General features: G+C 45.3%; 1 protein-coding gene across 1 annotated transcript in view; it reads right to left on the bottom strand.

Moving 5' to 3' along the window:
• MSN (moesin) overlaps positions 1 to 12,273 on the bottom strand; it is a 74,112-nt gene extending 61,839 nt beyond the window's left edge. The window contains exon 1 of the mRNA XM_006069965.3: positions 12,063 to 12,273. Within this exon, the coding sequence (XP_006070027.1) occupies positions 12,063 to 12,074 (12 nt within the window). The 5' untranslated portion in view covers positions 12,075 to 12,273. The remainder of the gene's footprint in view (positions 1 to 12,062) is intronic.
• Positions 12,274 to 12,650: the final 377 nt, after the last annotated feature.

Raw genomic sequence — 12,650 nt, 5'->3', positions numbered from 1 at the left:
GTGACTTGCCCAAGGTCACACACATTGAGACTAAAAACCATACATTCTGATTCAGTCTGTTAGTCTTTTCAATGTACCATTTCTACTCAAAAGCATTTAAAAAAAAAAAAAAAACAGACAAGTTTTTGAAGCTGTGTCAAAAGCTCAGCTCTTCTAAGCTGGGGTGAGACAGCTCGGGACTGGAGATAAGACTAAGAAGGATGTTGGACCGAGCCTACTCAGAAAAGCCAAGTGAGAAGCCTAGGCATACAAAAGGCACATATAAAGAATTTAGCAACTGGATGGTGTGATCACTCACCTAGAGATTCCAGACATTCTGGAATGTGAAGTCAAGTGGCCCTTAGGAAGCACCACTACGAACAAAGCTAGTGGAGGTGATGGAATTCCAGTTGAGCTATTTCAAATCCTAAAAGATGATGCTGTGAAAGCGCTGCACTCAATATGTCAGCAAATTTGGAAAACTCAGCAGTGGCCACAGGACTGGAAAAGGTCAGTTTTCATTCAAATCCCACAGAAAGACAATGGCAAAGAGTGTTCAAACTACCACACAATTGCACTCATCTCACATGCTAGTAAAGTAATGCTCAAAATTCTCCAAGCCAGGCTTCAATAGTACATGAAATTCCAGATGTTCAGGCTGGATTTAGAATAGGCAGGGAAGCCAGAGATCAAATTGCCAGCATCCGTTGGATCAATGAACAAGTGACAGAGTTCCAGAAAAACATCTATTTCTGCTTTATTGACTATGCCAAACCCTTTGACTGTGTGGATCACAACAAACTGTGGAAAATTCTTAAAGAGATGGGAATACCAGACCACCTGACTTGCCTCTTGAGAAATCTGTATGCAGGAAGCAACAGCTAGAACTGGACATGGAACAACAGACTGGTTTCAAATCGGGAAAGGAGTACATCAAGGCTATATTGTCAAGGTATATTGTCAATGACAAGGTATATTGTCACCCTGCTTATTTAACTTATATGCAGAGTACATCATGAGAAACGCTGGGCTGGATGAAGCACAAGCTGGAATCAAGATTGCCAGGAGAAATATCAACAACCTCAGATATTCAGATGACACCACACTTATGGCAGAAAGCGAAGAAGAACTAAAGAGCCTCTTGATTAAAGTGAAAGAGGAGAGTGAAAAATTTGCCTTAAAACTCAACATTCAGAAAACTAAGATCATGACACCCAGTCCCATCACTTCATAGCAAATAGATGGGGAAACAGTGGAAACAGTGGCAGACTTTGTTTTTGGGGGCTCCAAAATCACTGCAGATGGTGACTGCAGCCATGAAATTAAAAGATGCTTGCTCCTTGGAAGAAAAGTTATGACCAACCTAGACAGCTTATTAAAAAGCAGAGACATTACTTTGCCAACAAAGGTCCATCTAGTCAAAGCTATGGTTTTTCCAGCTGTCATGTATGGATATGAGAGTTAGATTATAAAGAAAGCTGAGCAAAATTGATGCTTTTGAACTATGGTGTTGGAAAAGACTCTTGAGAGTCTCCTGGACTCCAAGGAGATCCACCTGGTCCATCCTAAAGCAAATCAGTCCTATATATTCATTGGAAGGACTGATGCTGAAGCTGAAACTCCAGTACTTTGGCCACCTGATGTGAAGAACTGACTCATCTGAAAAGACCCTGACACTGGGAAAGATTGAAGGTGAGAGGAAAAGGGGACGACAAAGGATGAGATGGTTGGATGGCATCACCGACTCAATGGACATGAGTTTGAGTAAACTCCGGGAGTTGGTGATGAACAGAGAGGCCTGGTGTGCTGCAGTCCATGGGGTCACAAAGAGTCAGACTGGGGTCACAAAGAGTCAGACACAACTTAACTGAAGGCTTTAGCTACTGCAAAGAAGTAGTTTCAGATGCTGAGAGCCCAACCTGGCCCCACCCTACCCCCACACCCTGAGCCTTTTCAGGCCATGCAAGACTACTCTTAAACTATCAGAGATCTAGGTAAGAAGCTAGAGAGTGGTGATCAGGCAGGGGTGAGGAGGACAAGAAAAGATAAGAAAGCAAGGTGGAGAAATCAGTCATTCCAGAGCTCTCCCATCTTCCTCTCTCCTTTCTCACTGGTCCCCACCCTGGCCCCAACAAAGGGGCCATGTCCTGTTCTAACAAGCTCTAAACAAGAAGAAAAGTTTGTAGGTGGCACTATACAAACATGAGGAAGTTATTCCCTGTACCGAAAAAGAACAAGACACTAGTTGAGGTGGCAAAGGCATTTCAGGGGGGAAAATATAGCCAAATAAGGCATACTTGACTGGTAGGGAATCATCAGGAAAGATTCCAGAAGCTGACGTCGCAGGGAGGAAGCCTTTAGTCATTGGTTTCCTCTGGCAACTGGCCTAAGGCCAGGCAGCAAACTCCCAACCTTAGGAAAATGCCCGGGTTATGGCAGAGAGAAAGGCAACTAAATCTAAATTTTCCCTAGGCCCTCTTCAGGTCCTGCTGGAGCACCTCTCCAAGTAACAGCAAAGAGGTATAGTGTAACCCTGAAGCAAAGTGGCAAATGTTCTCACCAATTATATGCTAGATCCACCATGGCCCCAGTGCCAAGAAGAGTAAGGAACCTGAAGAAAAGGGCTCTATTTCAGTTATATATTTCTGTTATCATTGACACTTTCAATATAAAGAAAAATTAAAAGGTAAAAATGACTTCTGGTCTCAACAAGGGAACTTCTGTGGATTAGTCAACCTCCCAGGAATATCCGCGAGTATATTTGGAGAGAAGATTAGCTCACTTAAAACCTCTGAAAATACCAAAAGTTTGTATAGCTTAACTAATGACACCCAAATGGACTATTACTTTGACCCCCAACCCCCAACTCCATACCACAGATTAATCAACCCCAGTCAGAGATTACAACAGGTTAAAACATCTTTGTATACTTATCTAACCTTCAGGCTGAGATTTCTGAAAAAGAACAGGGAGGTGGGAGGGGTAAGAGGCAGATTACACCAAGACAGTAAGATTAGGAACCTTATCTATACATACTTCACTGGAGGAAAATGAGCCTTAAACTTCCCCAGGTATTTAAGGGAGGCCAAGACTAAAGATAGGAAAGAAATGCTGACCAAGCCTGATAGGTATGCCTTATTCCCCCTCCTATCTGCCAAATAAATATCCAGGAAAAGATTTCTCATGATTATACTTTGTTATTGTTACATACGATCAAATGTCCACACCTCAATTTTTCACTCATTAGACTCTGATTGATATCCTGGCCATGTATCTATCAAATTCCTACAAAGTAGAAGGGTCACCAAGCACAGAAAGAAACTTCAACCTTTGAAGTCACCAATCACAGTAGCTACCTGGCAAAACAATACTACTAAGTTAACACAGTGTAGGTCACCATACCATTGGCCTAGGAACTATGTCAACACTAACCTTATATCACAACAAGCCCACTGATAGGAGCATCCAATATGCTTCTATCATCAGGCACAGGCAAAGAGCTATTTTTTGAAAGTCACCCAAAAGATCCTTTCTCCAAGTTTAAAGGCCCAGATACTATAGCTGAGTCCTCACCAGAAAATGACATATCTATCAGGCATACCTATCAGGCTTGGTCACTTTTCAATCTACCACAATCGCAACACAAGGGAATCCTCCCCTCACTTCAGCACATCAAGCCTTCCTTCGTTTCAGGCAAACTCATTTTTAAGAGAACAGTGTGGCCTAGGGCCACTTGGTTTACACCCACATATGGAAACTGTCACTGTCCCACTCAGAACAGCCATTGCCCTCGAGGGTATACACCCTTCAAGGACCTGTTTATGTCCCAATAAACTCCCTTCTCAAAATCTATAGAAAATGCCAAGTATACATTTTCTCAAACTGTGTTTTAGTGAGTTCGCCCTAAATCTCCAGGTAAATAGATCTAAAGTGAAAGTCGCTCAGTCGTGTCCGACTCTTTGTGACCCCATGGACTGTAGCCTACCAGGACCCTCCCTCCATGGGATTCTCCAGGCAAGAGTACTGGAGTGGGTTGCCATTTCCTTCTCCAGGGGATCTTCCCGACCCAGGGATCTAACCCGGGTCTCCCGCATTCCAGGCAGAGGCTTTAACCTCTGAGCCACCAGGGAAGCCCAGCAGAGGGTTAGTTCCATAAATAATAATAACATTTGCATAGCACTGATTAGATACTGGCCACAGTTCTAAGCCCTTTATAGAAACTTACCCCATTTAATCCTTAAACAACCCTACCAGATAGGTATCTTCAACTTTACAGTTGAGGAAAATGAAGCACAGAAGTTAAGCAACTTGCCCAAGGCTACAAAACTATTAACAGTTGGTCACAGAGCTGGGATCTGAATCCAAGCAATTTGGTTCCAGAGTTTATGTTTTTCACCAATACTCTATATTCCCCTTTCTATAAAGGCCTGAAAAGTCCTTTTTTGGCTAGCTACCTTTACTGGGGGGCTTCCTAGTGGTGCAGCAGTAAAGAATTTGCCTGCCAATGTAGAAGATGCAAGAGATAGGGGTTTGATCCCTAGGTCAAGAAGATCTCCTGGAGTAGGAAATGGAAACTCATTTTAGTATTCTTGCCTGGAAAATACCATGGACAGAGGAGCTTGGCAGGCTACAGTCCACAGGGTCACAAAGAGTTGGACATGACTGAGCACGCCTGCACCTTCACTGGGTCTGGCCTACAAAACCTAGAGATAAGTAGTGAGAGTTGAGGTCAGGAGACTCCAGTTTGTATTCAAATATTGTCACCAAAGTGAAAGAAAGTACCATAATATTCTCCTAACTCAAGGAACATGTCAAGCTGAACCACTGAGTCAGAATACAAAGAGGTCAGAGATCAAAATTTTAAATGGCAAAGAGAAAGCGGGGAATTTGGGTGAGGGGCAGGCAGGAAGAGGAAAAAGTCATTCTGAGGCCCCGGAAGAACTGAGTCACCCACTGACTGAAACCTGCTGCAGCAGAAGCTATTTAGGGGAACTCCATTGTGGCATTGTGTTCATATTGTTAATGTAATCACCACAGAGCCAATTCTCTGGATGTCGGTGTCCCATGAGTAAAAAGAGTCATCATCCTTTCAAGTCAGGCAAGTCCAGTGAGACACCACTAACTTGGGAATCAGGAAAGTCAAGTTCTCCTTTCAATACTGTTACAAACTTCATGTGACCCTGAACAAAAGGCAATGGCACCTCATTCCAGTACTCTTGCCTGGAAAATCCCATGGATGGAGGAGCCTGGTAGGCTGCAGTCCATGGGGTTGCTAAGAGTCGGACATGACTGAGCGACTTCACTTTCATTTTTCACTTTCATGCATTGGAGAAGGAAATGGCAAGCCACTCTAGTGTTCTTGCCTGGAGAATCCCAGGGATGGGGGAGCCTGGTGGGCTGCCGTCTATGGGGTCGCACAGAATCAGACACGACTGAAACAACTTAGCAGCAGCAGCAGCAATAAAGACTCTTACGACAGTGAAGCCTAGTTGCAAGCAGGAAAACATAGCTAGTCTTCTCTCCTTACCTCCTTTCTGTGCACATATCTACTTTCTACCATGCTTCACAGTCAAAGCAAACACTTACCTTCCTGGGAAGTGCTACAAAGAATCCCAAAAGCAAGGTCAGAGCCTGAACCATCTGGATTATCTCCAAACAAAGTAACCTTTGAGATAAGCACTACATACACAGAAGGACTTGCTCTCAGGACCATTTTAACACTACAGTCCAGTCTCTGGTCACCCGTAACACAAAAGAAGAAAATGCTGAGTATCTTGCAGTGAGTTCCATTTAAAAGGCAGACATTTAATATTTCCCACCTATCTGGAGTCAGACAAGTTGAATTTTAGTCCACAGCCCTATTATCAATTCATTCAAATCACTTCTCTTTCCTGGGCTTTGGTGAACACGTGTATACCTGTGGCGGATTCATGTTGATATATGGAAAAACCAATACAATATTGTAAAGTTAAAAAATAAAATTAAATTAAAAAATAAAAAAATAAAATAAAAATAAAAAAGAAACATTGTCTAAATTAAAAAAATAAAATAAAATAAAATATAAACTAAACTTAAACTAAAAAGTTTCAAGGCCAGCTCATTTACTCTGTGATTCAAAACACTTCTGTGAGAAACGCAGACCACTCAGAACAATCAGCTAAAAGGGAAACAACTTAAGGCTAAGGAAGCTCTGGGTCATCCTAAGTACAGATGCATTTGAAATGCTGTACCCCACAATAGCCAGCCCTCAGTGCACTGGTGGTAGATACCTTAAGAGGTTGGTTTATGCCCACCACTTCCTCACTGTCTACCAGAATATCTAACTACCACACTTGAGGTTAAAGTAAACTTGAAACATAACTCAGTAGCTTCCTAGCCTCTCAGCAGAACTGGGGGTGTGGGGGCAGGGCAGGAGACAGGCAGGGAGGAGCTATGCTTCGGGCAGGCAGTGAGAAGAAAAGAGGGGAAATCCATTAAGTTTTCAGTGTTTGAGGCTCCTAGGTCAACCCCAATCTTTACAATATACTCTCAGTTGGTTTCTTTCTTGTTCCCTACATAGATATAGCCCTTTCCCCTCCATAGAATCAAGAAGAAATGGCCCAGAACACTCATGCCAGTGTTCATGTCAGAGCTACTAATGAGACAAACCAACTCCAATGCTAGAAGCTCTCTATTCTGAACCCAGTATCCAGGAAGAAACAACACTCCAGAGGTGTAAGGGGACAAGAAAATACCTTTTAGCAACTGCTCTTCAACTGTATTCTCAGCATAGCCTAGCACACTTCCTGGTACAAAGAAGGCACTCAAATTTTAAGGAAAGAATGTCTGAGGGAAGAAGACACAAAAATGGGAGGCCTGAGGGCTGAACCATCAAGGTTTTCAAGAGCATCAGTAGGGGTTTCCTTGGTGGTTCAGGTGGTAAAGAATCTGTCTGCAATGTAGGAGACCTGGGTTCAATCCCTGGATCAGAAAGATCCCCGGGAGAAGGGAATGGCTACCCACTCCAGTGTTCTTGCCTGGAGAATTCCATGGACAGATGTACTTACAAAAAGAAAATAAGATCAAACTGAGGGAGTTACTTAATTTATGATAAATATTTCTCTATAATAAATGACAATATCCAAAAAAAATTCTCAACTTATAAAAGAACATCAATACTAGAAGGGTCCCTCAGTTCAGTTCAGTTCAGTTGCTCAGTCGTGTCCAACTCTTTGCGACCCCATGAATTGCAGCACGCCAGGCCTCCCTGTCCATCACCAACTCCCGGAGTTCACTCAAACTCATGTCCATCGAGTCGGTAATGCCATCCAGCCATCTCATCCTCTGTCTTCCCCTTCTCCTCCTGCCCCCAATCCCTCCCAGCATCAGGGTCTTTTCCAGTGAGTCAACTCTTCGCATGAGGTGGCCAAATATTGGAGTTTCAGCTTTAGCATCCCTAGAATGTATTACTAGTACAGTTCTCTTATGACAAGTTGGAGAGACTGAGGGCCTGAAGAAAGAACCTGCATAAAGGCCCACTTCATTTGGATCAGTTAACTAAGGTTAGGGAATATGTCCTTCTTACATGGAAAAAGAAGGAAAACTATCAAGTCAGTGTTACCTGCCATTTCCCAACACTCACCTTCCAAATTAATGCAATCCTAAGCTAACCCTCCAAGTGACTGCTCCTATAACACAAATCAGAACCTGGAACTGAAAACTTTTTCAGCTCTATCAAGTATGAAATAGGAGGAAGGATGAACAGCAAAACCAGTCAATCATAATAAGACTACCTCTTTTACTTGACCAACAGACTGCACCCAAAAGAAACTACCTTTATACCATTTTTTCTTTGGGGGCAGAAGAATAGAGTGAGGTAGCAGGGAGAAAATATCCTGAGTTGGGAAAGATACACATGATAAACTCAGTTCTATCTTTGAAATATCAGAAACAGACTGCTCCCAATCTGTAATGATGCCAATTGTCACCAGCTTAAACAGGAAAGACCCAATCCGAGTAGTGTGGGTAGCCAGATATTCTCCCTTCTAAGGACCTTAAGTCTTGTAATTCCAGTGAGGGGGACTCCCAGAAGACATTAAGGGACCTAGATATACTGTTGCCAGGTAACACTGTTAGAATAATTTCAGAGTAAATCTAGCTGTCAACTGAGCCTATCCAGAGAGAATTGGAATTGGAATCAGAGAAATAGAACAGATGACCTCTAAATGTCCCTTCCAGCTCTATCATTCAGTATAGCAATCTCCTGAGAGGAGAAAGAAAGAGAAAAGTGAGAACACCCTTAAAACAAACTACTGTTATAGTCAGCTAGATAATAATGAAGAGTTAGTAGACCTATGATCCATACCATCTGTCACCTACTCACAGAGCAGCCTTCCCTTCCCCAAGCCTAAGATGATAGAATATAGATTAGCTGGTAACTTTGATGGTCCCACAAGGGCTCTCCTGCCCCACTAGCCCATCTCTGCCCAGAGAGCTATTGAAGAAAAATCCTAAAGGAAATCTCCAAGATGGTTTCTGCTCTACCATCTAAACTTTCACAGAGGGCTAAGTGAACTGGAGAACCAAAGAAGTGGACAGATAGATGCAGGATCCAAAGAGTCAATCTCTCACACAACCTCCATTCCTGATCCCTTGTCCACCCCTGAAGTCTACAGGCAGGGCTGATTCAAGGGTTAAAAGACTGATATTCTGCCTTCTATTCACCAAGTACCACTTTAGTGCCACTCGAGTGGCTCAAGCAATGCCAGGAATGGCAGAATAAACAGTCCACATGCCCCTGTTAAAGTTTAGCTGAATGCAGACCCTGAAGCCCTCAAATACTTTAAGGAACTGGGTTCTTTACATCTGCTCACATGGATGGTCCCATCAATGACCATTTGATCACCTTTCCCTTGAGTTAAAGCTAAAAACTCAACAAACTGAAGAGGTTTTACCAAGAAATGATCCTGTAACTAAGTCACAGATTTAAATCCTAACCTCTCTACTGACTTACTGCATCATTCTAGGTCAGTCCATCCTATTTGTGGGTCTCACTTTTGCCATGAGAACAATAAACCAAAAACTCAGGAACACCCTGAAAATTCAAAACAGTCACTTTTTAGGGAATACAGAGTCCCAAAGACTTTGTGATCTAAAAAAAAGTTAAAGAGGGTAGAGAGGGGAGAAAACTTTTTTTTTTGTTTTTTAACAACTGTCTTATCATCATCAAAGTATAGATGGCAGTTAATAAGCTTCTGTATTCTGGTTACTTAAAGTAGACTCAGGAAACTGGCAAGTAGAGGCACAGAATACAAGAGTTGGTTGGGGGCAGGGATGCAGAAAGGCATGTTTTAACAGATTTAAAGGGAGATAGGTGACTAAGGGAGAAAATGGGCTGTAAAAGTGAAACCAAGCCTGGACAGACTGTAGACATGGTTCATATGAATGAATGAATTGATTTTTCCACTATCTTCCTTATCTGTCATGCTCCAGAAGTAGCCTAAAGCACACTAGTGAAATAGGCTTCCCAGATGGCTCAGTGGTAAAAGAATCTTCCTGCCAATGAGGGAGACGGAGATGTGGGTTTGATCTCTGGGTTGGGAATATCCCCTAGAGGAGGAAATGGCAACCTACTCCAGTATTCTTGCCTGAAAAATTCCATGGACAGAGGAGTCTGGCAGGCTACAGTCCATGGGATTGCAAAGAGTCGGACATGACTTAGTGACCGAGTATGCACAAACACACGCTAGTGAAGAAGGAATGGGAAATAAGGAATTTTCTCCCTTCATTAAAGTTACTAGCTTGTATGCAGTGAACTAGAAGTGTGCCCCTGGATACCTCAACAGTGGGATAAGGAATGGGAAAAGTAACAGGAGGCACCTTGTGACACCTGGAACTCTCACCAGGAGACCACACAAATACCAACATTAGTTACTCTGCCCAAATCATCCACTTCCTTTTATCTAAGGACCAGAAAGACCTGAAAATAAAGGTCAATTTGCTTTGAGCAAGAGAAGGGGCTCAACTTCAATAATACTTCAGTGAGTGAGAACAGAAGGTCAATGGGATGAGCATCAAGAAGCATGGACCCCAATCTTGATTCTGTCATCATGTGCCCTTAGGTGGTAGGTCCTTTCCTGTTAGGCCTAAATATCCTCATTAGTTAAAAGAGAGAGAGAGAGAGAGAGATCTACTAGATAGTGTGTGAGATCCCTTTTCAGGTTAAGATTCCATGGTCTTAACAGGCATAATACAATTGTTTCTCCTAAGTTAACCTTTCTTTGAAGCGAAAAGCATGGGAAATTCTCTAAAGCTTCCAGTCTATCAAAATTTAGCCCTCTCCTTCCAGCATGATTCAAGTTTCAGTCAGTCTGCATAAAAATACTTTCACTACCCTAGGCCTGACCTCCAATAGCTCATACTCCAATCTCTCTCCACAACAGGAAGATCACCATGCTGTCTTCCTTGTCACTTTTCACTGAGATATGGTGGTTTAGATAACTTTGAAATCATTTCCAGGCCCATTAAAGTTGTATTTAAATAAGATATATTTCAGAACTGAGGATGAGAGATGCCACATGTGTTGCAGGGCACAGTCAATTCCCAGAGATCCACATGCCTATTTAGGCAAAGCCACATCTGAAGAAGAGCCAAGGAGTCAACCACAGAGATAAAACCAAAGAGAGGGTCCTGGAAGGATTTTTATAATCCTCTGTAAAGCAGAGACTGTTCCCCCACTCCCTCTTTTTTCAAAACCATTCTCTCTCACTTTGTGTGTATGTGGGATGGGGGTGGGGAGTGTGTGGAAAAGCCCCATGTCATAAAACCATGAGCAATGAAAAGATGAAGATGGTGGGAGTATACACTTGTTGAAAACTTGCTGTTTCTGAAGGACAGGGTTCTGGAAAGGAAAGAATCACTTGGCAGTAAGGCTGGAACACAGCAACGTGGCAACCAAAGCTCAGCACACACCCAGAGTACTGTCCCCCACCCCTTTCTTTTAGGGACCCTCAGTCCTTCCCACCACTGCTAGTCACTATCTCAGTTCTACAAGGCTCAGGCTGTCCTCAGAAGAAGGGTTCGGCAGAACTGCATAGCCTAAGCCAGTGCAACAAGCTGCTTGGCCTAAGAGACTCAAGCCAGGGTGGTCACCCAGCCTTCCAGAGCAAGGGAAGGGCCTCAGCAGCCATTTGGCATGACTTGCACAAAAGCAAGCAGGGCTCATTATTCAGGCACATCCCTCCCCCCTCCCTCCTGGGCATCCGGCCCCCCTAGGCCCCACTCCCAGGAGGCGTCTTCTCTTCTCAAAACAGTGGGGTGGAGACCAGATCCTAGAAGCTACCACCACTCTAGAAAGGTGTGGCCCCACAGAAGAGTCCACACCTCACAGAACAGTCTGGAGTAGACAGGAGGAAATAGCCTGTGAGTAATGGGAAAGGCAGGGATTTGGCAAGTGAAGAGAAGGAAAAAACCAGTCTTCTGAAAGTCTTCTTCCCTCCCTTCAGACTGGTGTCTAGTGAATTGTTAGCGCTCCTGGGCAGGAGTAAGCGGCGTCGATGAGTCCGTCCACAACTCTCCTCTTCTAGTGGGAAACAGCTGAAGCTGTCTGGGGAGGCTGTCGGAAAGGTGAGTAGGGGGTGCGGGATCCGCCCTGAGCAGCTCCCACCCTCCTACTTGCTTCTCGGTTCCCATGGCCCATCCTGGTCTGAGGCAGCCTGGCCCCATAAAAGCGCCAATTCCTGGACTGAGGTAACTGTTTTCCTCCGGATCAGAATTCTCTCCCCTGCGCCCAGGGCCCATCGTGGGTAAAAAGAGACCTTGGGCCCTTAAGGAATCCTTCCCTACTGTGGCATTCCAGACACAAGGAACTAGAATCTGAGAAAGAGGCCGGCCCCGCCCGGCCCACACTTCTACCCCGGGACCCCTCTACACTCGAGGACGCGCCAGAGCCGGACTCCGCCCCTAGCCTTCCCTGCTCCAGGCCTCCGCCGAGGGCGCGGCGGCGCGACCCGACGCGTGGCTGGCCAAGCCCCCGGCCATCGGCGAAGCGCTACGAGGGTCAGCAAGAGCCCCCAAGGCCGGCAGCGCCCACCCCAGACACTCACCGTCTTGGGCATGGTGGCGACAAAGGCAGCAGAGTTGGCGAAGTTTGGCCGGGAGCTGTCGGACGGCGCTGAGCACGCAGTACACACGGCTGACTCCGGGGACTGGGGGCTCGGATTGGGTCTCTCTCTAGCGTCGGGACGACTGCTCGGCTTCCTGCTAACGGGCCACGACTTCACAAACCCCACCCAGGAAAGAGCCGCCCCCGTCGCACCGCCCGCTCCTTTATGTGGCCGGGCTTCCGCGCCGCTCCCCGCCCTCGCGCCCGCCTTCTAGCCGACCGCCGGCCTCGCCCCGCCCAGACCAGCCCTGCCCGGCCACACCAGCTACTTGGGGGCCTGGCTGGGCCTGGGCGCCTCAGTAGGGGATCCCAGCCCTCACCCGGGCCTGGCTGCCTCCTCTCCCACTCCCTTCACAGACCTTGGCCCTTCGCATCTGGGCCATCCGGCCCCACCTCCCAAGTAGGGCTGGGCCCTAGGCCGCACCCTGGAAAGAGGCTTACAGCCCTGACTGCAACTTTACACTAATTGGAGTTCAAGACCTGTCAAAACGGCTCTGACTCTCCAAAAGTTCTTCCTGCGTGTATCTGA

Source organism: Bubalus bubalis, chromosome X, assembly GCF_019923935.1.
Source record: "Bubalus bubalis isolate 160015118507 breed Murrah chromosome X, NDDB_SH_1, whole genome shotgun sequence".
Lineage (NCBI taxonomy): Eukaryota > Metazoa > Chordata > Mammalia > Artiodactyla > Bovidae > Bubalus > Bubalus bubalis.
The sequence above is the reverse complement of the archived record's forward strand: the minus strand, read 5'-3'. Positions and strand labels throughout refer to the sequence as shown.